We start from the raw sequence: 22,550 nt of genomic DNA, 5'->3' as shown, positions 1-22,550 counted from the left end.
CTCCAGATTTAACTGCACCATTATCACACAACAAATTTTGACAAATAAGACAATCCATTTTTACATCAAAAATAACGAATATCAAAACACTTACATCTCCGGTCATAAATATATGTTCAATTTTTTCGGTACTTGATTTATACGGGAACCATCGCATTATGCGCGAGAAAAACCTATGTGAAGCATGACCATGCAAAGAAAGTCTTTCAACCGTCCAAGCCTACAATATCATAATATTATTTCATCAAACCTAATTGACAATGTTCTGCAGTACATCCAAATAATAAACTATAAATCATGTGACCTGCAACACTGCCACATTGCCACTAAGAGTAAGTGACTGCGCGATACCTCCTCTCATAATTTTCTTCTTACATTTATTTAAATTCTCTACAATATGTTTATGTACACCAGTACACCGATCGTATAGACACAAACTGTCTAAGTCATTTAACACTGCAAAAGGCATGTTACAAACATGCCTTGATTTCCTAGGAAAATAAAAAACAACCAAACAAACTAGTATATATAACCTACATACTACATCAACATCAATGTTATTATCATGCACAATGACATTAAACATGTCCGTCAACTCATTCAAACTGATAGTTTTTTATTTGAACATTTCACCAACCAATCCAACAACTACTTCATCAAACGGAATCTCTAAACCACCTATTTCTAAACCTATGCTCATGAACACATTAATAACTGAAAAGGGTACCAACTGTTGACTTACTCTAAAACTATTATCATGCCCGGCCCACCTGCAAACCATAACCTTCAATAATTTCAAATTCACCTCCACAAGGCTATGAATATTCAAACACCACATAAATGGAGTCATCCTAATCCGCTCCACATGACACTTTCGTAGTAGACGATTCATTTCAATAATGATCGATGAGTCCATCGAGATCAGAAGCCGCCACTACACAAAAATGATGATAACTATATTAATAACTACAATTGATACGATAATCAAATAATCAATAAACAGAAAATTATCATTTTTCTTGCACTTGCTTTTTTCCCTTCCATTGAAACCGCCCTAACAAGATAACATTCCACACTCGTTATATCATTAAGGTTAATGAAACACCAAAAAGACAATGTAAAAGACAATGTCAGGGCTCGGCCATTTTTACTTACACCAACAAAGACGGATAACAATGCTCCACGGCCTCCTCCAGCACAAGGCAAATCCACAACAAAGTAACCACAACCGCCTTCCAACCACACAAATACAACAACACGACCAACAACACTAGGGTTTCAAAGATAACATACAGGATACCAAGCCACAGAAGATGGAAGGGTGAAGATGGAGGACAGACCTTCAGAGAAGATGGAAGGGTTGAAAAACCTACGCACGTATTGCCCAAATAAACCGCCAAACCCATTTCTTAAAATTTAGAATTCAGATATTCCAAAAATACCCCTCGGCCTGATAACCTCTTCCATATTTCACTTCACTTTAATCACCCAATGCAAACACGCCACATGGCGTTGTGAAATTGTTGTCAAAAAATCGTTGTCGACATATCATTTTCCATTTTAAAAAGAGGGACGAATTAAGAATAATGAGGCAATTTGACGTATGAAGGAAGAAAAAGGAATGAATTCAGCACGTATAGGTAATACAAATAGCAAGCCCAAAACTTTTCTAGGAACACCTATTGGGTAGAAGAGTTTCTTCAGATGCTATTGTTTCCTGCACCCCATAATTACTGACTATACTCCTTTCATAACTGGAAAAGATTAGACCTCCTTCTCCGTTGCACCACACCACCATTATGATTTTTTGTTATTGTCGTGGTTGCTATTGCATCATTGCAGAGAAAGAAGAAGAGAGGAAGAACGTTGCAAGGAAAAGAAGAGAGAAAATGCATAGAAGAACTCATTCTGGAAAGCTCTTTCTCAATTGCATTTCATGTGTTTCAGAAAACTTTTTCCTAAATATATTTCATGAAGAGGTATTTTAAAAAACTCATAATGAAAGGCATTATATGTGTTATGTGTCAGACCCATTAAAAATCCATCCAAAATCCATCCAAAATCCAGCTGATTGGAAGACAAGTGTCGAGGAAGGGGAGATGGAAAACAGAAAGTGGAAGACAGGTGTGAGCAGTGGAGTGGCCGTTCGGTTTTGACGGTAGGAGTAAAACTCTGAGTTTTCAAAAATTCACGCCCAAATTTCCATTGCTTTCAACATTATGACTCCACAATCATGTCTGAAATAATATACCCACCACATAAAATTACTTTTGATCGTATATTCATCACAACACAATATAATCCAACAGTACAATTCAAAAACCTTACAAGTTTGGTTGGGATGGGATATTTGCTTGTTTAACAGTCAAAGGACCAATACTACCTTCCGGTCTATTCATCAAGATGCAAAAAAATCGTGCCATATTTTCAACCTACCAGTTAACAAATACAATAAATTGTTAAAAAATATAGGGTTATCTGACAATCACAGGGTCATCAACAATGAAAGATGTGGAATCTTACAACAGTTGTGTCTATCCTTTTCCGGTCTCTGATCCCCTTACCCAATGAGTCAATCATAAATATCTCTAATGAACTCAATTTCACTGAATAACACCACCAATGATCATCGTGGACAAATGGCATAAAGAACTACAAACAATAAAAACAATATCAGTAACACATTTACAACCAAAACTAGACAAATATTGTGAATTAAAGGTTACTCACAAAGTCAGCTGTGGCAATGTCTCCAAGTCCAAACTGATCGCAACGTAGATAACTGTTATAGTTATGAAGCGTCCAAACATGACGATTCTGTGGACGTTTCCTACAATCAGTAAGAATATGGTGCTGTGGACAATTTCAAAATCATCAATAAAAAAAAATCAAAATTCATTTCTTCAATGAAATATATGATACAATATCAAATTTTATTTACCGAGTATAATGGACTAAAATGAATCCTCTTAACAACACCGCACAACCTTTTCTCAAAGTACATAAACATCGTACAAGCAAATAACACCACCTACACAATAAAAAAATTTCACATTACTAACATAAACTACAACATGAAACACAAACAAATGTCACAAGACTAACCATGTTATCAACGTATTTTATCGGGGCCAAAGTGTAAAATGAAGTCGTGCTCAAGGTTTGCCCAATTATCTCGCATACAACCCTAAACATATAAATAATAGTCAATCACAAACAATACAGATTCGTCAACCACAACTACAATTCAAGGCATATACCTGTATACAGTGATCTCTCTAACACTGACTGCTCTGTACAATTGGTCTACATCAACAGTGGTGCTTGGATCACCAACAAAACTGCGCAATGGGGGGATAACCAATGGTACGACCTCCCGTTCTTCTTCATCACCATCATCATCGATTTCAATACAAACAATGTTATCATCAGTTATTGAAACTATCTCATCTTCATGTGCGGTTTTATCCTCCCCTCTTACTTCAGTATATGCACCTAGGGGGTCATCAACTGCATTACCATCACCTTGTTGTTCAAATCCACAATCACGACCAACTTCAGCCTCTTCGTCACCTCCAACTTCAGGCTCTTCGTCACCTCCAACTTCAGATGCTTCATCAACTCCACCACCAACTTCTTCATCAATGCCACATGCATCTTCTTCAGTAAAGATTGGAGTTTGACAAATTTCAAATAACTCCCTAGTAAGAACTCCAATCTTGGCATTCAATGCTCTGAGATCTTCACTATTTTTCCTCAATCTCTCCTTGGCACCTGCTTCCATGTCCCGTCATCAGAGCTTTCATCATCATCTTTCTCAACCTTGGATCCTTCAGCCAAGGATCCTTCACTCATCCCTCCGTCATCCATGTGGAAAGATGCACGGATTTCCGGGTGATGACGATCTTCCTTTCTTACATACCACTCCAGATTTAACTGCACCATTATCACACAACAAATTTTGACAAATAAGACAATCCATTTTTACATCAAAAATAACGAATATCAAAACACTTACATCTCCGGTCATAAATATATGTTCAATTTTTTCGGTACTTGATTTATACGGGAACCATCGCATTATGCGCGAGAAAAACCTATGTGAAGCATGACCATGCAAAGAAAGTCTTTCAACCGTCCAAGCCTACAATATCATAATATTATTTCATCAAACCTAATTGACAATGTTCTGCAGTACATCCAAATAATAAACTATAAATCATGTGACCTGCAACACTGCCACATTGCCACTAAGAGTAAGTGACTGCGCGATACCTCCTCTCATAATTTTCTTCTTACATTTATTTAAATTCTCTACAATATGTTTATGTACACCAGTACACCGATCGTATAGACACAAACTGTCTAAGTCATTTAACACTGCAAAAGGCATGTTACAAACATGCCTTGATTTCCTAGGAAAATAAAAAACAACCAAACAAACTAGTATATATAACCTACATACTACATCAACATCAATGTTATTATCATGCACAATGACATTAAACATGTCCGTCAACTCATTCAAACTGATAGTTTTTTATTTGAACATTTCACCAACCAATCCAACAACTACTTCATCAAACGGAATCTCTAAACCACCTATTTCTAAACCTATGCTCATGAACACATTAATAACTGAAAAGGGTACCAACTGTTGACTTACTCTAAAACTATTATCATGCCCGGCCCACCTGCAAACCATAACCTTCAATAATTTCAAATTCACCTCCACAAGGCTATGAATATTCAAACACCACATAAATGGAGTCATCCTAATCCGCTCCACATGACACTTTCGTAGTAGACGATTCATTTCAATAATGATCGATGAGTCCATCGAGATCAGAAGCCGCCACTACACAAAAATGATGATAACTATATTAATAACTACAATTGATACGATAATCAAATAATCAATAAACAGAAAATTATCATTTTTCTTGCACTTGCTTTTTTCCCTTCCATTGAAACCGCCCTAACAAGATAACATTCCACACTCGTTATATCATTAAGGTTAATGAAACACCAAAAAGACAATGTAAAAGACAATGTCAGGGCTCGGCCATTTTTACTTACACCAACAAAGACGGATAACAATGCTCCACGGCCTCCTCCAGCACAAGGCAAATCCACAACAAAGTAACCACAACCGCCTTCCAACCACACAAATACAACAACACGACCAACAACACTAGGGTTTCAAAGATAACATACAGGATACCAAGCCACAGAAGATGGAAGGGTGAAGATGGAGGACAGACCTTCAGAGAAGATGGAAGGGTTGAAAAACCTACGCACGTATTGCCCAAATAAACCGCCAAACCCATTTCTTAAAATTTAGAATTCAGATATTCCAAAAATACCCCTCGGCCTGATAACCTCTTCCATATTTCACTTCACTTTAATCACCCAATGCAAACACGCCACATGGCGTTGTGAAATTGTTGTCAAAAAATCGTTGTCGACATATCATTTTCCATTTTAAAAAGAGGGACGAATTAAGAATAATGAGGCAATTTGACGTATGAAGGAAGAAAAAGGAATGAATTCAGCACGTATAGGTAATACAAATAGCAAGCCCAAAACTTTTCTAGGAACACCTATTGGGTAGAAGAGTTTCTTCAGATGCTATTGTTTCCTGCACCCCATAATTACTGACTATACTCCTTTCATAACTGGAAAAGATTAGACCTCCTTCTCCGTTGCACCACACCACCATTATGATTTTTTGTTATTGTCGTGGTTGCTATTGCATCATTGCAGAGAAAGAAGAAGAGAGGAAGAACGTTGCAAGGAAAAGAAGAGAGAAAATGCATAGAAGAACTCATTCTGGAAAGCTCTTTCTCAATTGCATTTCATGTGTTTCAGAAAACTTTTTCCTAAATATATTTCATGAAGAGGTATTTTAAAAAACTCATAATGAAAGGCATTATATGTGTTATGTGTCAGACCCATTAAAAATCCATCCAAAATCCATCCAAAATCCAGCTGATTGGAAGACAAGTGTCGAGGAAGGGGAGATGGAAAACAGAAAGTGGAAGACAGGTGTGAGCAGTGGAGTGGCCGTTCGGTTTTGACGGTAGGAGTAAAACTCTGAGTTTTCAAAAATTCACGCCACTCTCTGCATGCAACCATCTTCTTCAACCTTCTGAAACTCCATTCTTCTCCTCCTTCTCTCTAAGATTTCTTCATCTTCTCTCTACGAAATCTTACTATTTTCTTCCTCCGATCATCAAACAGACCACACCTGAGCATTCCCGGCGTCGAGGGCGTTCGTTTGAACCGATCAGTTTTCGATTTCGAGCTGGTAAGTTCATCTCTCCCTCAGTCGTGTGGTTTCCTGGTACATGCAAACCTAGTTTATGGGTTGCATGAATCAATCATCTTGTTCTGAGAGTTTCTAGATTTTCTGTTTGGTTTAGTTTCGGAAGTTGTTGAGCATTGAGGGTAGAAGGATTTGTAGAGGTGAACCAGTAACCATATCTGTGAGCGTTCGGTCACGTTAAGAGGTAAGGAAATCTTATATAATTTGATTAGATTCTTGCTTTGAATGGATGCATGTTCGTTGATTGCTGAATGAATATGAAAAATGGTTGTTACTGCATTGTTGACTGTATGAGAAACTAGAATGAGATTGTGTTTGATGATTTGGTTGATGATGAAATATGGTATGTTGTTTAAAAGTATTGATGATTAATGAAAGACATGAAATGGGTAGGGATGTTGTCGAGAGTCAGTATTGACCATTCAATTATACAAGCGTTCGTTCTCAGTAGCGTTCGTTCTTAATAAGTGTTTGGTATTAGACCAGCGCTCGTTCGATATAGTGTTCGGTTTTCTTGTGGACTCGGTTGGAACTGGATTCTTTCATTTGGAGAGAGTTCTAGTTGAAGACTAGCGTCTTCGTTTCGTTTTGTAATATTTGTACTTAAGCGTTCAACCAAGGATATTCGTTCCTTGGTATTTGATTATAAACTTCAGTATATCTATATGTATTTGTATATTTCGTTCGTTCTTGAACATTAGTTAAATGATATCTTATATTTATCAAGCCTTTATTCTATAAATTAAGTAGTGCTCGGTCTTACACCAAGTGCTCGTACTAAGTAGTGCTCGGTCTTACACCAAACGCTCGTACTAAGTGCTCGGTCTTACACCAGGAGCTAGTTCTCATTTTCGTAATCTATCTTTATAATAAGAGCGTTTGTCCAAACTCAATAGTGTTCACTCTCTACAGTGCCCGGCCTTCGACTAGCATTCGGTTTCCTTGATGTTTAACTCATTAAGAAGCTAAGTATTTATTGGCGTTCGGTTTCTTCATATGATTCCGTCAAGTGCTATTATTTGATGTCCTACAGTATCTGTCTTAATTGGTTTCGGCCTAGAGTCTTAGTACTCGGCCTAGGCTTTACGGTGTTCGGTTTGAAATCTCAAGAGTCAGTTCATTAAATTGGCTCACTTGGAAAATAACGTTCGATTCTATTGGTCTCTGAGAAGTATTATTGTATTCGGTCCCTTTCACAACAAGTGAGTAACTCTCTCGATTTGATTAGTTTTGAGTTGGAGACATCTCGGTCTCACTCCAAGTTTTCAGTCTCGTTCTGGGTTAAAAACTAACGTTCAGTATTTGGTATCCTACGGGATCTTTATTCAAATTGGTTAAGTTGAAGTTTTAATGATGAAAGATGATGGAATATGGTATGGATGAAATGAATTTGATTATGAAAGAGTATTCCGGGGAGGAATATCTCATGAATGGATATTGGAATTGGTAAAGTATGAATGTGGGCACGCTAAGCTGGCAGTTCATCCTGATATTCTGTGATTACTCGTTCTTACGTAGAGAAGGGTAAGTCATGTGTGGGAATGGTAGGAGGTCCTAGTCCTTATGGTTAATTTGGACAGATAGGACTAACCTCGGGTGGCAACTGTTGAGGGTATCCCAGTTACTACATCACCCGGGTGCACAAACGTCGTAGCTACACAGAATTCATACAGTCCGGACAGTCAGAGTCTAGTATTAGGCTTTGCATGAAAGAGTTAATGATTTATCTTGTTTAGTTGATTGTGTGAAATATATGTTGATACATGAATTAAATTACATAAGCTTATCCTATTTTTCTGTCTTGTCCGTTTTGTACGTTCGGTTATTGTCCTGTCGCAATGATCATCCGTGTGGATGTGAGCAGAAGGAGAAGAGCAGCTGGAAGAAGCGCTAGAAGAAGAAAGTTTGGTCGAGGTAGAAGTTAAGACCGAACAGTAGAACCGTTTGGTCAGTAGTCAGTTTAATTGTACGATGATTGTTCGATCATCTTTTACCTTTTTCTTTTGTATGACCGTTCGGTATAGGCTTTTTGTAAACCGTTCGGTCTAGATTACTTATTTGTACAGTTTTAACTTTCTCGTTATTCTGTAAGGCCGTTAGGCCATAAGCGAACGTCTTATCTTTTGTAAGACTGATTTGTAGTATTATTAACATGTGATTATTTTATTATATAGTTTTATACTGTATTTTTGGGATGTTACATTATGGAAAATTTATTCCGAAAATTCTATTCGAGAAAGCTTGTTCCGAAATGCATTTCACACATTTCGAAAATTTATTCCAAAAATTATGTTCTAGATATTTTATTCTGGAAAACTTTTCCTTGAAAGTTTCCATAACATATATTTCAAAAGTCAGTTTTATGAAATGTAAAATGGTCATTTTGAAAATTTTAAAAAGATGAAGTCATAATGATAATTTTTTTATAAATATGTTGAATCAAAATTATGACTTTGGTTCAATTGAAATGAGTCAATATGATGAATGATATTTTATAAATTGAAAGTTGTGATTACTTCTAATTACTTTCGCTAATTATATTTATAAAAAAATGTTATACCTTATGATAACTTTACTTTTTTTTTAATTGTAGTAAACTGTGATTGCAATTCAATTCTTTTTTCTGGCATTTATATTTAATGTATTTCAATGATTTAAGCAACTTTGTTACCTTTATTACTACCTAAGAATTGCCATGGATACAATACTGTTTCGGTATGAGGTATGGGGACCAAGATATCAACCTAACAATTCTGGATTCTTTCTTCTGATGAGACCATCTCCATGCTATCTTGCCTTTGACGTTGTTGATCCTTCGAGGGAAGTGGGCTGGGCACCTGAAAAAGGCACTCCGACGCTCAAGTTAGATCAGATCTCTCTCTGTCTATGTTTTTCTTAGCTAAAAAATGAATGGAATTCAATCCTTCCTACCTGGTCCGTCCTCTTACCCATTACCTGGATCTATTGGAAGTGGACAGTAAGTGAGTGGTAGGTCCCTCCACTTCTAGTGCTTGCCGTTACTTCTTACCTGGATCTATTGGAAGTGGGCAGCAAACGTGAGTGGTAGGTCCCTCCACCTTTAGTGCTTTAGCCATTATTAGGACCTTTATCATTGCCTGGATCAGTTATTTCCCTGATTCGTGGTCTTTGATTAAGACAGTGTCTTTTTGTTCGTATCTGCTAAACCGCTTGACCTTTGTGAGAGAATTTTGTGTCGCGACATCAGACCATAAATGGTCTATCGCCAAGTGATCGACATCGAGTCGTGAACAGTTGATCCTCAGTGGTCGACATCAAACGGTCGATCGTTTAGTAATTGTCGATCATCAGATGATCGACATATACATACGAATGTCAGTGGAAGTCGATAGTTGCCAAGTGCTCGACGTTGAATCGTAAACGGTCGACCATCAATGGTCGACATAAAAGTGTCGATCGGTCGACCAACAGTGCTCGACATACAAAATGGTCGATCGTCTAGTGATCGACATCAGTTCAGATGTGTGTTGTGCGAATGTCAGGTATCCCATGGTACAAATACCCTTCAATGTTTTAAGTCATGGATATCCCCATGCAAGTGAACAAGATGGATCGTATAAGAATTTCCATCAACTAACGTAAGCATCCTATAATGTTTGAGTTAATGCTGTTCAATGAACCAAACCGAAACAAAACAATTACATTAAGTTTCTATTTTGACATGATTAAGCAAACAGAAATAAGAGTCAGTTCTTTTAATCGGGAAAGTTGAATTCAGTGATAGTTAGTGACAAAAAAGGTCATTATATATTACACGTGAACTTCTGCATAAAGCACAAGAATCCATCACTGTCTTGCGGATTATACTTTTCCTCGAACGTGGAAAACCATAGCACACGATAAAGAAAGAGATCAGGCAAAGATATATCCATCTACCAAATTCAAATGAGTTAAGAAAAAAGGGTAAGAGAAAAAACAAAGAAAGAATAAAAAGTGTCAGCCAGCATTTATTCCAAGCTGAATAATTGAGAGAATGAGAACCTTATCAGGACACAGTTGCCTGCACATGTCACCATCACATTCCCACCATGCAAACTATGTGATTCGAAGGAAGCTGCTGGAGACATCATATCTTGCATATTATGACAGCCATTCAAGAAGCATGCATCAAAACAACAGCGTCTGAACAACCTATAACTCTCTAAGGTGGTCACTTTCCTTTTCACCAAATCCGTGATTCCTTCATCTCTTGCTCTACTTCTCACCAAATTCCATCATGCACAACAGTGCACACACAATAACAAAACAACTTACACATATAAAGCCTGCAGTATGTATTATTGTGCTTGTGTTGTGCTAAAAGTGCTCTACTTGTCCATTCAACACCATAACATGCGGGTCATGTTCTAGATTTACCTCCTTTGCTTCTTTGTCTCCATACTCATTTCCGTGGCCCTAATTCAAACTAGGCGAAGCTTTGGTACACTGTCAACCTGACATGAAATAAACTGCTTTCATAAGAGCTTTGTCAGAATCCTAGAGCTAGCTAATGTTTGATGTATATCATAACGTCAACCTAAAGCATTCTCGATTTCCTTAACCAAAAAGACACAAAGTATAAGAGAAGAGAGAGACCTGTAAATTTAAAAAGTGTTGTACAATGCAAGTTTATTAAAATAATTCATATAGATCCACACTTTCAACTTTAGCATAACTTTAGTATCTTAAGTAAGCTGTGATACCCAAATACTATATATGCTTTAGACTTATATTAGATTTTCATATTTGGATCTGTGATTAGGGCATAGATGTTGAATATACTGCAGCTTTTGCATATTGTAAGTAGAGTTGACAAAGTTCTTAGCTAGTGAATCTTATGCTAATTGTTAGCAAAAGGTAAAAGAAAAAGAAAAAAAAAACAGAAAACCCTAGTTTTAAAAAAGTTATAGATTTCAAATTGCTACCAAATGAAAGTTAGGGAACACTACATGTGATCTCTGAAAGACTGTGTAGTATAGAACCAGATAATGTGCTTCACTGGGAACAAACATATGAACTTCTCAGCCTTTATTAGAAAGTGAGTTTATGCCTAACTCATCCCCATAAAACCGGCTTGTAAGGTGAGGTTTGCACTTCACTTATATATTATCATTTGGCCTTATCTCTAGTCGATGTGGGACTTCCAACACACCCCCTTCACGCCGAGGTATAGACATCTCGTGCGTGATAGTAGAAATTGGGTGGTCCGATAGCGGCCCGATTGCGGGTGGAAGAGAAGAATAGAATGCCCACTTAGAACTCGCTAGGATAGGCTCTAACCTGGCTCTGATACCATATTAGTAGTGGGTTTTAAGCCGAACTCAACCCCACAAAACCGGCTTGTAAGGTGAGGTTTGCACCTCATTTATATATTATAATTTGGCCTTATCTTTAGTCGATGTGGGACTTCCAACACACCCCCTCTAGTCGATGTGGAACTTCCAACAGCCTTTGGCTATGGTCAAACTCAATGTTAATTTTAAAGCTTGTTCTTCGACATTGGCTACATATACATTACATGTGTCTGAATTCTCAAATTGTATAAAGTTATTAGTGGACTTAAAATCACAGTGATTCAAGAAAATTTCCTTCACACAATTTATAAAACTAAGTCAATCACTTACAGATATCATTTTCTACTGAATAATGAATATTATGACCAAGTTTCATTTAATTTTAAAGTAAAAATATGACTCAAAGTTTAATTTCTGATCCATGATTTAAGTTTTTTTTTTTTTGCAATTTTAGCTTTCAAAATTAGAAAAAAGATAAATAATTTTAATCAAATTTTCTAATTTATACATGTTTCTTTTTTATTTTATATTTAATTTTTGTTTTTATATGATACCTTAAACACATATGTTAATTTTAAGGTTCAATTAGATGAAAATAAAATAAATTATCTGTAAAATTAAAAATTGAAACAAAACTATGATTACTTTTTAAATTTGAAAACTGAAGTTACATGAAAAAGATACAGGACCGAAATTACAATTATTTAGATAAAAATATTTCATTATTTTTTCAATTATTTCAAAAATGGAGTTGCTAAATAGATTCTGCACAGGGAAAGGCATAGGGAAAAAAGAAAGTAAAAGTGAGGACAAAGATTAGCAGAAAGCAGCGGAAGAATGGAATGGTTCTTCCTTTCTGTGTGTTGGAAAAATAATAATAAATAACACAAAAAAAAAAGCATGCAAGACAATCCTGTTACAAAAATCTCCAACTGGGCTTCTATGGATAAAGTCCTTTTACACTTTTTCATAAAAAATAAAAAATAAATCTCTTAATACATGAAATGATTACCTCCACAAGTTGTCTCATCCAAATTTCATCACTGTCAAGGAAAGTAGATAATCTAGTCCATAAAAAAAGAACAAAATGTTTTCATGATGCTTATGTTTCCTTATACAAATGACATATTTGTAATTAAAAAAAAAAAAAGAAAGCCAGGGAATACATTTTGATTTTACTCTAGTAATAAGATTTATACAAGGGTTAAAGAATTTAAAGTTAACTTTACTTTTTAATATTACATATTCATCATCTTTTGTAAAATCCTTCCCCAAATTTTCTAATTCCTAAAACATGAAAAGTTCCAGTAGTAATATTTTTTATTATATTAATACAAATCAATCATTATTAAAAAACAATTAACTTCATATTTTTAAGTGTAAATAATTAATATATACTTTTAATGATGTTTATTGAAATCCAAATTCTGTCACAAAAGATTGAAACTTTACACGATTTACTTAAGTAAAACGAGTGATTAATTATAGGGTGTGTGAGTGTTAGTGTTTGGTACAATATTTGAGTGTCTGGTTTGCCAAACATGGTATATAGCCTATGAAGCTATGATTGGCATAGATTGGGATGTTTTCTTACTAGTTTGCTTTTAATCTGTCATGTCTTGTGTAACGCAAACACCTCTGCCACAACCCACGCCACCTCATTGCACAACCCTTTGTCACATTCGATCAATCCACCACTTTTTCTCTTCTTCTACTTCTCTCTCTCTACACCAATGTACGTCTGATGTCTACACTTCAACATTGTACCTATATCACCCTAATTCAGTAATTCACTACTGTCCAACACTCATTTTCAATATTCTTCCTTCAATCTTACATCTTTTACTTCTAAATTAAAACTAATAATTATGTTTAACAGACAATAACTTATCAGTTAGCTGTATATAGATATTAAATTTCAGTTTAACAGTCTTGTCTTTACATTGGTGTATTCTGTGTTAAATTACATCATGTCATGTATATATACATATATATGGTTTTTAAACCCTAGACAAATCAGACAAATGGTTTAAAGTGTTAGGTACTTAGGTGTTTGTTTAGCTTCACATTTGCATGGCACGTACATGTAAACCCTACAACTGTGGCTTGTAGTTTGAGAGTGGAGAGAGATTCTTTAAAGGTCAGAGAGAGTGTCAGGCATATTTTGCAACCTCTCCAACGAAGTCTTGTTCATCGATTCAGAGGTCTTTCTTCTTCTTGTAATGGAGACGAAGATATCAAATGCCAACTTCTTCATAAACAAAACAAACTTCTTTTTCTTCATGCTGTCTCTCATCTTCAGCACCACCATTGCATGTTTAGGTATGCAAAACCACAATCTTTCTACTTTTCCCTCACCTTCTTTACTTTTCCTCAAATCAAACTAAATTCACTTCAACTTCCTTCCTTCTCCAATGCAGATGCAAGCAAGTGCCCCGTGTTGGCCAAAACTCATGCACATCATCAGGTATAAACCATCACCTACCATTAACGTTACCATATTGTCACAATAGAAGTCATGTTCCTTATTATAATGTTAAGTCCATCTAACTATAGGAATTACCTCATTAGAGTTTTCTTAATGGGGATTAAGCTAGAATAGTGTAAGTCTAATTCTGTAAGTGAAAAAACTTGACAGCATTTTCTCAAGTGTCCAACATTTTACCCTCCCAAACACAGAAGATGTAATTAATGCAGCAAAAAATAGTTGCAGGGTGCAGGAACCTTTGCAAAATGTGAGCCGTCTGATACATGAGTCAACTGTGATTGAGTAACACAAGGGGCCAGTGGACCATGTGCTTCCTCATTGGGTCCACAGTGCACTGAATTGATCACTGACTATTCAGTATTCATGCATGCTAATAAGGATCATGCATCCTTCTGGTCCCACTTGCCACATCCATTAGAGATTAGAGAAAACACGTTACACTCAAATTTCTGTTTGTATGGTCCATGGTGTTTGTGTCCTTTTTTGTTGCAATTTTAGTAATTGAACACCAAGTAATTTCTGAGTAACTATGTTTTTGAACAGAAATATGAGGGGAGAATTGGACATGGTACGGTGTTTGAAAGCAAAGCAAAGATTTCCTCGGATTGGGCAAGGAGGTTTCTGGTTGGACCTGGGTCATCACCTCCCCTGTGCACCTCCAAGTGTGGCAACTGTACACCCTGCAGACCGGTGCATGTGACGGTGCCGCCGGGTACTCCGGTGACTGCAGAGTACTATCCAGAAGCGTGGAGGTGCAAGTGTGGTAACAAGTTGAACATGCCTTGAATTTTCCATGATTTTAGAAAGAGTCAGCAACTGTACGTTGATAAAAAAAATAAAAATAATAGTTCATGTGTTCTTGAATTATCATGCATAATATCGACTATTAGTTTTGTTATCAAAATTTTAATTTACTTTATTTTCACTCTTTCAGTAACTGTTTACTTTAGTGCCTTGTATATCTAAGTACCTGATACGTAATGTTTATGTAATTCTGTGCAGGTTCTATTGACTTTATAATTTAAGGCATAGCATATAAATAAACTTTAATTACTAATCGTTAATTCGTTTTTTATTTCTTTGGATAAATTCAGATTAATATGGTAGTTGTAAATGTCACATGTTAGTTTTTAATATTTTTATTTGTTTTTAAATTTTTTTGGATTTGTTTTTAAAAAAAAAATGTATTAGAGTCGCATCACATGAAAGGATTATAATATGTGTCAGTGTCAGCAGTTAGAATTAGCATCAATGTTATATATTGATATTTCTTGTATTTAATTTAATTTTTATATATTTATTTTTTAATCATAAATTTGTTTAAAATTAAGCAATGTTGTTTTTATCCAAAATATATGATTTGTTCAAGTTAACTAGCCACTAACTTATTTAAGAATTAGTTGAATTATATTTACTTTATCAATAAAAATAAATAAATGACAAATTTATAAAATTGATTTAATTATCCGAATTAAGTTAAAAGATATACAATATATTCATAATTTAGTTTAAATTTTATGTTTTTTAGTAATATTAGAAATTAAATTTATAAATAAGCTAATAAAAGAAAAAAATAATAATTTTTTCAAACATTAAAATTTAAAAATACAATAAAAATTTTACTCAACATTTACAATTTTATAAAATAAATAATATTTTCTACCAATTTTTTTAAAATATTTATTTATTATTTATTATTAAAAAGTAAACTCAATTCAATTAATATTTAAGTTAGTGTAAGTTGATATTTAACAATTTCTATATTGTGGACATGATTAATATCGTACGATTTTAAATGAGATTGAGACTCAATCAAGTATAAATAAATAAATATAAAAACCAAATTAAATATAAAAAACTCATTGACATTAATATTAACACTAACACATGAAACTAATATTGATTTGTGGCACTAAGATTATCATGTGACACTAACACCGACTATATGTATTGTGGCACTGCCTTACCATGTATCAGTGACAATTGTGGTGATGGTCTCCAATGCAACGATGTTGGTAGGGTTGTTCTTGTGTTTTAGTTAGTATTTGTTTGTTTTACCGCTAATCTCTCTTTGAGTGTGTGAAATCTGAAAATAGGAACACAATTTTAGTGGAGGAAAACAAGTTGGAACTCAAGAAAGCATGACTGGACAAGAAAGAATTATTTTTAATTAAATACCCACTTCAGGGGCTCCAAAATTGCACCCATGGCTAAAAACATAAAAAAGATTCACTTGTAGGGTTATATTGCCATGGACCACCCCAAACGACCAAAAAGTTACCATTGGGCGCAGACTGACTCATTGGGTTAGCTGGCTGGCCTAATGAATGAGTTTGATAGCATAAAATGTAATATTCGAGACGTTGGGTGAAAATATGGCTCATTCAACAAGTTACAAGTTAGAGAGGATCAATTTTTAGGCCCCACTAAGCGAGAATGAAGCCGGTTGAGGAGTTTATTAGCCCTGATAAGCGAAAGTTGATATGTAATCATGTTTTCACGAGTGTTTTCATAATTCCTCATTCTTACATGAATAGAATTATCTAGGGTGCTTATGTGAGGCTTTGGAGGCTGTTTGGAGTGTTAGGAAGCTCTTCCTCTCTTCCTTAGGTTTCCTCCTTCATCCATGGTGGTTTTCCCCCTTTTGGGGTTGAAGAGGAAGATGGACCAAGAATTGGAGGCGTTGATGCAAATGGGGAGGAACAATTAGAGCATGGAGCAGCTGTCAAGTACCTTGGGAGAGGGCTTGCATCTTTTCATTGGTTTCCATTTCTTCCATATCTCTTCAATTTGTCGAACCTTAAGTTCTCCACCATGGAAGGTTATTCTTATTTGTTGATATTAGTTGTAAAACATGAAACTCTCGTATAATTTTGTGTTGTTAATGATATATGTCTTTCTAATTCATGTTAGTATTTAATCATGCTTAATGCTTGTTTTGACTTGATTTATGGTTCTTGATGTGTTAGGAAATATGATTGAATACCTAATGGAGCTTGTATCTAGGGATAGAACATGACTCATTGTAATCTTAAGACTTTTGAACTTAATGCATGATTGCTTTATGAGGATTCAAGGGATTGGAACTTGATGAGTTATCGTAGGATCAAAGTCACTAGGTATAAGATTTGAGTATTTTGGTGAATTGATTTTGACTTGAATATGAAATTGAGGTGTTTGTTAATGCATGAGAATGAAGTGGATGAACTCTAATCTTAACAAATTGTAAATTCCTTATACACCAACTATTTAATGAAAATACCAAACAAAATTTTTTGTGATTATATGAACTTTGTGATCTAATTGAGTTACAATACAAAATTAATTTATGGAGTGTTTACAAGTCCTTTGAGAAATAACAATATTTTAAGTTAGGATCTATGCATTTTTTATTGGTTTTGCAACCAACATTATATCTCCTACAACATGAATCTCGTGGGCGGTTTCAACATATTTTAGACCCGTTAAAAGCAACCTCATCATTGGAAAGTTCGATGGATAGGTTGGACACCAATGTCCGTCTTTGAGGGTATTCAGTTGGGATATTAGAAGACGTTTTGGTAGTGGCAGGGAAGTTTCAAATGATTCAATTCAACGTATGTGACTAGAGCGATAATGGATGATGGCACCTCGTTTCTTTATTTTAATACAATTTTATATAATGATAAATGATTAATAAACATTGAAGAGGGAAGATAGTTAAAAAATTAAAGTTCATAATAATATATAGCATAATTTATTTAAAATATTTATCTTAAAGAAGTTAGACAATAAATCAAAAAAGTTGTTTCACTAAATAATATATTCTATCAACTTTATTCATTTTATAAGTATAAATTCATTTATATTATGACATCAGAATTTGTATTCTAACTTGTTATGTCATTTATTGTAAGACTATTGATATATTATTGAGAAATACCTAATATACTAAAAATAACTATAATGTATACAGAAATATTACTATTACAATTTATAAGATTGTGTTAGATATAATAAAAAACCATGCTCAAATACAGTTTTTCCCTTGTTCTTTTGAAAAGCAACACGGCCATGATCATGTTCATGGTAGCTTCTGGGTTGAAACTTCTTCATTTGGACGGACGCTTGACAAAGACATTGTTTTGGATTAAGACAAAGACAAATGTATAAAACAAATAGTGTGCATGTCGGTCTTTCACTTTTTTTAGTTGCAACACGTGTATGTAGCAGTGCATGTGTAAAATCTCTTTTCAATAATGCCATCACTAATTGCTTGAAGGATTCATCAGCATCACCTATCTATTACTATAACTATATTCTTCATCTAATTGATTCGTGTACGTCTCTGAATATAACGTTAATTTGAGGTGCATTCTAAGTCAGGTTTTACTGGTGGACCTTATTCTTTCAGGAGTTGATTGTTAGACAACACTTAAATTATTGCTACAAAAACATTATCCGTAACCCATTCAACATGTTACGAGATAGAAATAGGTATTTGCAATGATAACAAAGTGAATAAAGTGAAAAAGGGAAAATGATGTGGAAATTAATTTAAATAAAATTAATTATATACTTACTTAGTTCAACAATTTCAGCCCTACGCGTCCATGAATGAGTTGAAAATGAAACTACTTTCAGAAAAAAGGAGAATACAAATGAAAATCGAAAACATTTTTAAGAAAAATGGGCACTAGCTTTTTTTCTTATTTATTTGGGATAAAATTTTCACCCTATTATTTAAATGAAAAAAAAAGAGTAAAACTAATTGTCTATCTACGTCCAAAGTTGTTTACTAATTTTGTAACATTTTCTATTTATGTATTAAGTAAATTGGAAAAACAACAATTCTACGAAAAGTGAACTATTTAAATATTTAGTATATATACACAATACAATATAATCATACAATACCATATAATTATATTCAGATTAATCAAATTTCATTTGGATCAATCATGAATGGATATAAAGTAATGAGCAATAAATAAACGTTTTTTAAAATAATTGCATTAAGCATTTTTCATATAAACAGTCTTGACTCATTTTAATCACGCAAAGAAAATTATTTATAAAAAATATAAATCACATACAGTATTAAAAGGTCTTATAGAGTTATCATCTAGCGTTAGCAACTGTTGTTCAACGCCACAAAGTCATGGACTTACTATTTCGCCCATGTTCGATAGTATTCAAGTGCCACCGGACTAGGTATCGTCCAACAGTAAGATTCCTTTGACACCTTTGTTTGCAAATTTTTAAAGTAATATCTGACGAAGCTTACTTAGCGCTCAAAGGTGATGCAACAAAAAACTAGTTTTAGTGTAAATTAAGTGTCTTATCTAACTTTAGATCATTTTTATCTCCCTAACCATTAACTACCATTTACACAATTCCTAAAACAATGTCTTTCAAAATACATTCTACATACCAATCAAGTTTTACTTAAATTTGTTTATGCTCTTAATCTCCTTAGGCTATAAGTATAAAAAAAATATAATGCTTGTAAGTACAATTGCAATGCACATTAAAGATATACAAATAATTCAAACCCAAGATCATCAATTTATCACATCATCATCAAGATCACACTCATTCAACAATTTCTACAAGTCATCTCTCTTATAAGAACACTTATACAAATTTCATATACAATATCCATTCAATACTTTCATCTATACTAAAGTACTATTTATCAATTGTACATTCAATTTGCAAAGGAATTAATTTAAATTATTCAACATATCAAATCTCATCCAATGATTCTCATTCTAATATATGTTTCTCATACTGTTTAATTCATCAGGTATACTCCATTTTAATATCTTTCAAGATACAATATTTTAACCAAGCCCTCAAGCCTCCCAGTACCTTTTTCATTCTACATTGATACATTACTCAATATGCATAAAATAGACTTACCATACATTCTTCAACAAATTCACAAAATTAAGATTCGAGACTTATTTATAATTCAAACTTCAAAAAACCACATCTACACAATATGCAAAATCGACAGAAAAAATTCATAATTCACATTCAATCTAAGTTTATCTTAGGTTTCCATTTTCTATAACTAATTATCAATAAAAAAGAATGATTAACTTCCCTTATCTTAAATAACCCTATTTTTCTCTTCCAGACCTTCAAAGCCTAAAATAATTCTATTTACACAAAGAAGAGTTCGATCAAAGTTCAAAGCATGATTTTATGATCTCTAACAGATAGAGATATGCATGGAATGTAGAAAGGCCACGTGCAACAAAAAGAAATAAATTACTTCAAAAAAAAAAGAGGTAGAAAAATAATTTTAATCAAAATAATAAATTTTGTTTGATCCAAAATGTTCCTTAACTCCTCAATTTCACAATGGTGCAACTTGATTTTGTAAATATGGGAGATTGAAGGTGTGTGTGTGCTCCTCAATTTCACAATGATGCAATTTGATTTTGAAAAGATGAGAGATTGAAGATGTGAGTGTGTTCCTTTTGACTTAACAATAATAAAACATTAATTAGCGTTCATTTTCCTCTTCTCTCTTCTTTTCAGGCTTTGTTTGCCCAGCAATGGTGTTCTTTGTGCTTTTATGTTATCAATGAGAATGATAAGAAGACCAAGCAATTGTGGGGAGGTTGGATACTTTGAACAGCGGACAAGATTGATGTAGTTGTCTCGCTTTGGGCTTCGCTTTGAATTCGCAATGTCTTCGAATCAAGGTTGTTCGTCTTGCTCATGGGGAAGCTCTCGTGGTGGTTCATCCAGAGGATTTGTTGGAAGCCAAATATGCCATTGTGGGGAGGCTACTGTGTTGAGAGTGGCAAAAACAGTTAAGAACGAGGGGAAACAATTCTGGGGCTGCCCTAATTACAAGGTTTGTAGTTTAATGTTTGTGATAAAAAAAATTTGTTGATTAATGAAATTTTTGTGGTTGGATATTTTGAACAGAGGACAAGAAATGAAGAACTTCAAGGATGCAATTTATTTAAATGGCGTAATGAAGATTATGTAGATGATGCTGCTAGTACTATTGTTAGGCAAAGGAGAAAGATTAATAGCTTGGAGAAATGTGTTATGGATTGTCAGAAAAGGGAGAAGATGTTAATATCGATGATATGTTTTTTGGGGTTCATTAACATCATTCTTGTATGTATTTTGTTTAAAAGTCCATGATGTGTTCTATTAGAAAGTTTATGTGAAGAGCACTTTGGGCAAATTGTATGTTTTGAAATGAACGTGAAATCTGAATTGAAGCATCTGAAATTATGGTTTCAATTTACATTTTGTCTGATATATAGAACATAAAATGAGGAAGTGGTGTGTAACTGACAATAAAATGAGGAAGTGGCTTCTGAAATTGCATTGGTGCAAAGCAAGACAAAATCAAAAAGAGAGTTGTGTATAATAAGGGACTTTTTAAACAGTGTCACTGTAAGGGAGTTTTTAGACAGTGTCACTGTTTGTAATATAATTCAAGAACAAATCCATTGTACTTTACTGTGAATAAATTATACAGGACTCTGTTCAAGTTGATAATGCACATCCATTCATAATTACATCATAATGAAAAGAGAATCTGTCATGATAATATAATCAGAAATTGGACTTGAAATGCACATCCAAAAGAGAATCTATCATTGAAATTCATATTATAATCATCCAAACATGATTCATAATTACATCATAGGGTTGGACTTGAAATGCTAGTATTGCCTCTGTCTGTACTTCTACCACACCCTCTACATCAGACACTACATCAACCTCAACTTCTATCAATTCTGGGGCTACTTGTAATTCAGGTTCTACCTGAGGTTGTACATCAATCACTGCCTCTGTCTGAACTTCTACCATAGCCTCTACATTACCCACTACCTCAACCTCAACTTCTATCTCAAGTGCTACTTCTAATTCAACTTCTTCCTAAGGCTCTACATGACCCACTGTCTGAACCTCTGCTTCACCCACTACCTCAACATCTGCTTCACCAACCTCTATCTCAACTTTCTTTTCAGCACTCTCTCTCTCAACTTGTCCTTCACCGCTAGGTCTATCAATTTGGGGTTCAGAAAAGTATTCCAACTCCAGAAGATACTAAAGTTCGCACACCATGTGTATAACATAAAGGTGAGCTTCATCATTCAACATAGCAATATTGATCACATGACAAGCACCTTTGTCATCAAATAAAGGTTCCAAACAATCTTCTAATACAGGACCACAACCCAATTAATACCATAACTCCTTTACATTCCTATAACTCATCTCCTTTAGAATGCTTAATATTTCAAATTAACTCCATCGATCAAGGTCTATTTTTAAAGTTGTGATTTCACCATAGTGGTATCCGAATGTCCCATTATTCTCAAATTTCCCCTATGGTGAAACATGACTTGAATGTCTGAGTTGGATATTATCTAATATAAAAATTGTTCACAGTTAATCT

General features: G+C 34.3%; 1 protein-coding gene across 1 annotated transcript; it reads left to right on the top strand.

Moving 5' to 3' along the window:
* Window positions 1–20,810: 20,810 nt before the first annotated feature.
* Window positions 20,811–21,960, top strand: LOC108341507 (uncharacterized). Its single transcript, XM_017579181.1, has 3 exons — window positions 20,811–20,981; window positions 21,056–21,253; window positions 21,907–21,960. Exons 1-3 carry the CDS (start codon window positions 20,811–20,813, stop codon window positions 21,958–21,960), a joined length of 423 nt encoding a protein of 140 aa, XP_017434670.1.
* The last annotated feature ends 590 nt before the right edge of the window (window positions 21,961–22,550 follow it).

This window comes from Vigna angularis, chromosome 6 (assembly GCF_016808095.1).
Source record: "Vigna angularis cultivar LongXiaoDou No.4 chromosome 6, ASM1680809v1, whole genome shotgun sequence".
Lineage (NCBI taxonomy): Eukaryota > Viridiplantae > Streptophyta > Magnoliopsida > Fabales > Fabaceae > Vigna > Vigna angularis.
The sequence above is the reverse complement of the archived record's forward strand: the minus strand, read 5'-3'. Positions and strand labels throughout refer to the sequence as shown.

Coding starts and splice junctions, on each gene's coding strand:
- LOC108341507 (XM_017579181.1), top strand. CDS start 20,811: ATGTCTTCGAATCAAGGTTGTTCGTCTTGCTCATGGGGAAGCTCTCGT. Junction 20,982..21,055: donor GGGGCTGCCCTAATTACAAG/GTTTGTAGTTTA, acceptor TATTTTGAACAG/AGGACAAGAAATGAAGAACT. Junction 21,254..21,906: donor GGTTCATTAACATCATTCTT/GTATGTATTTTG, acceptor CTTGTAATTCAG/GTTCTACCTGAGGTTGTACA.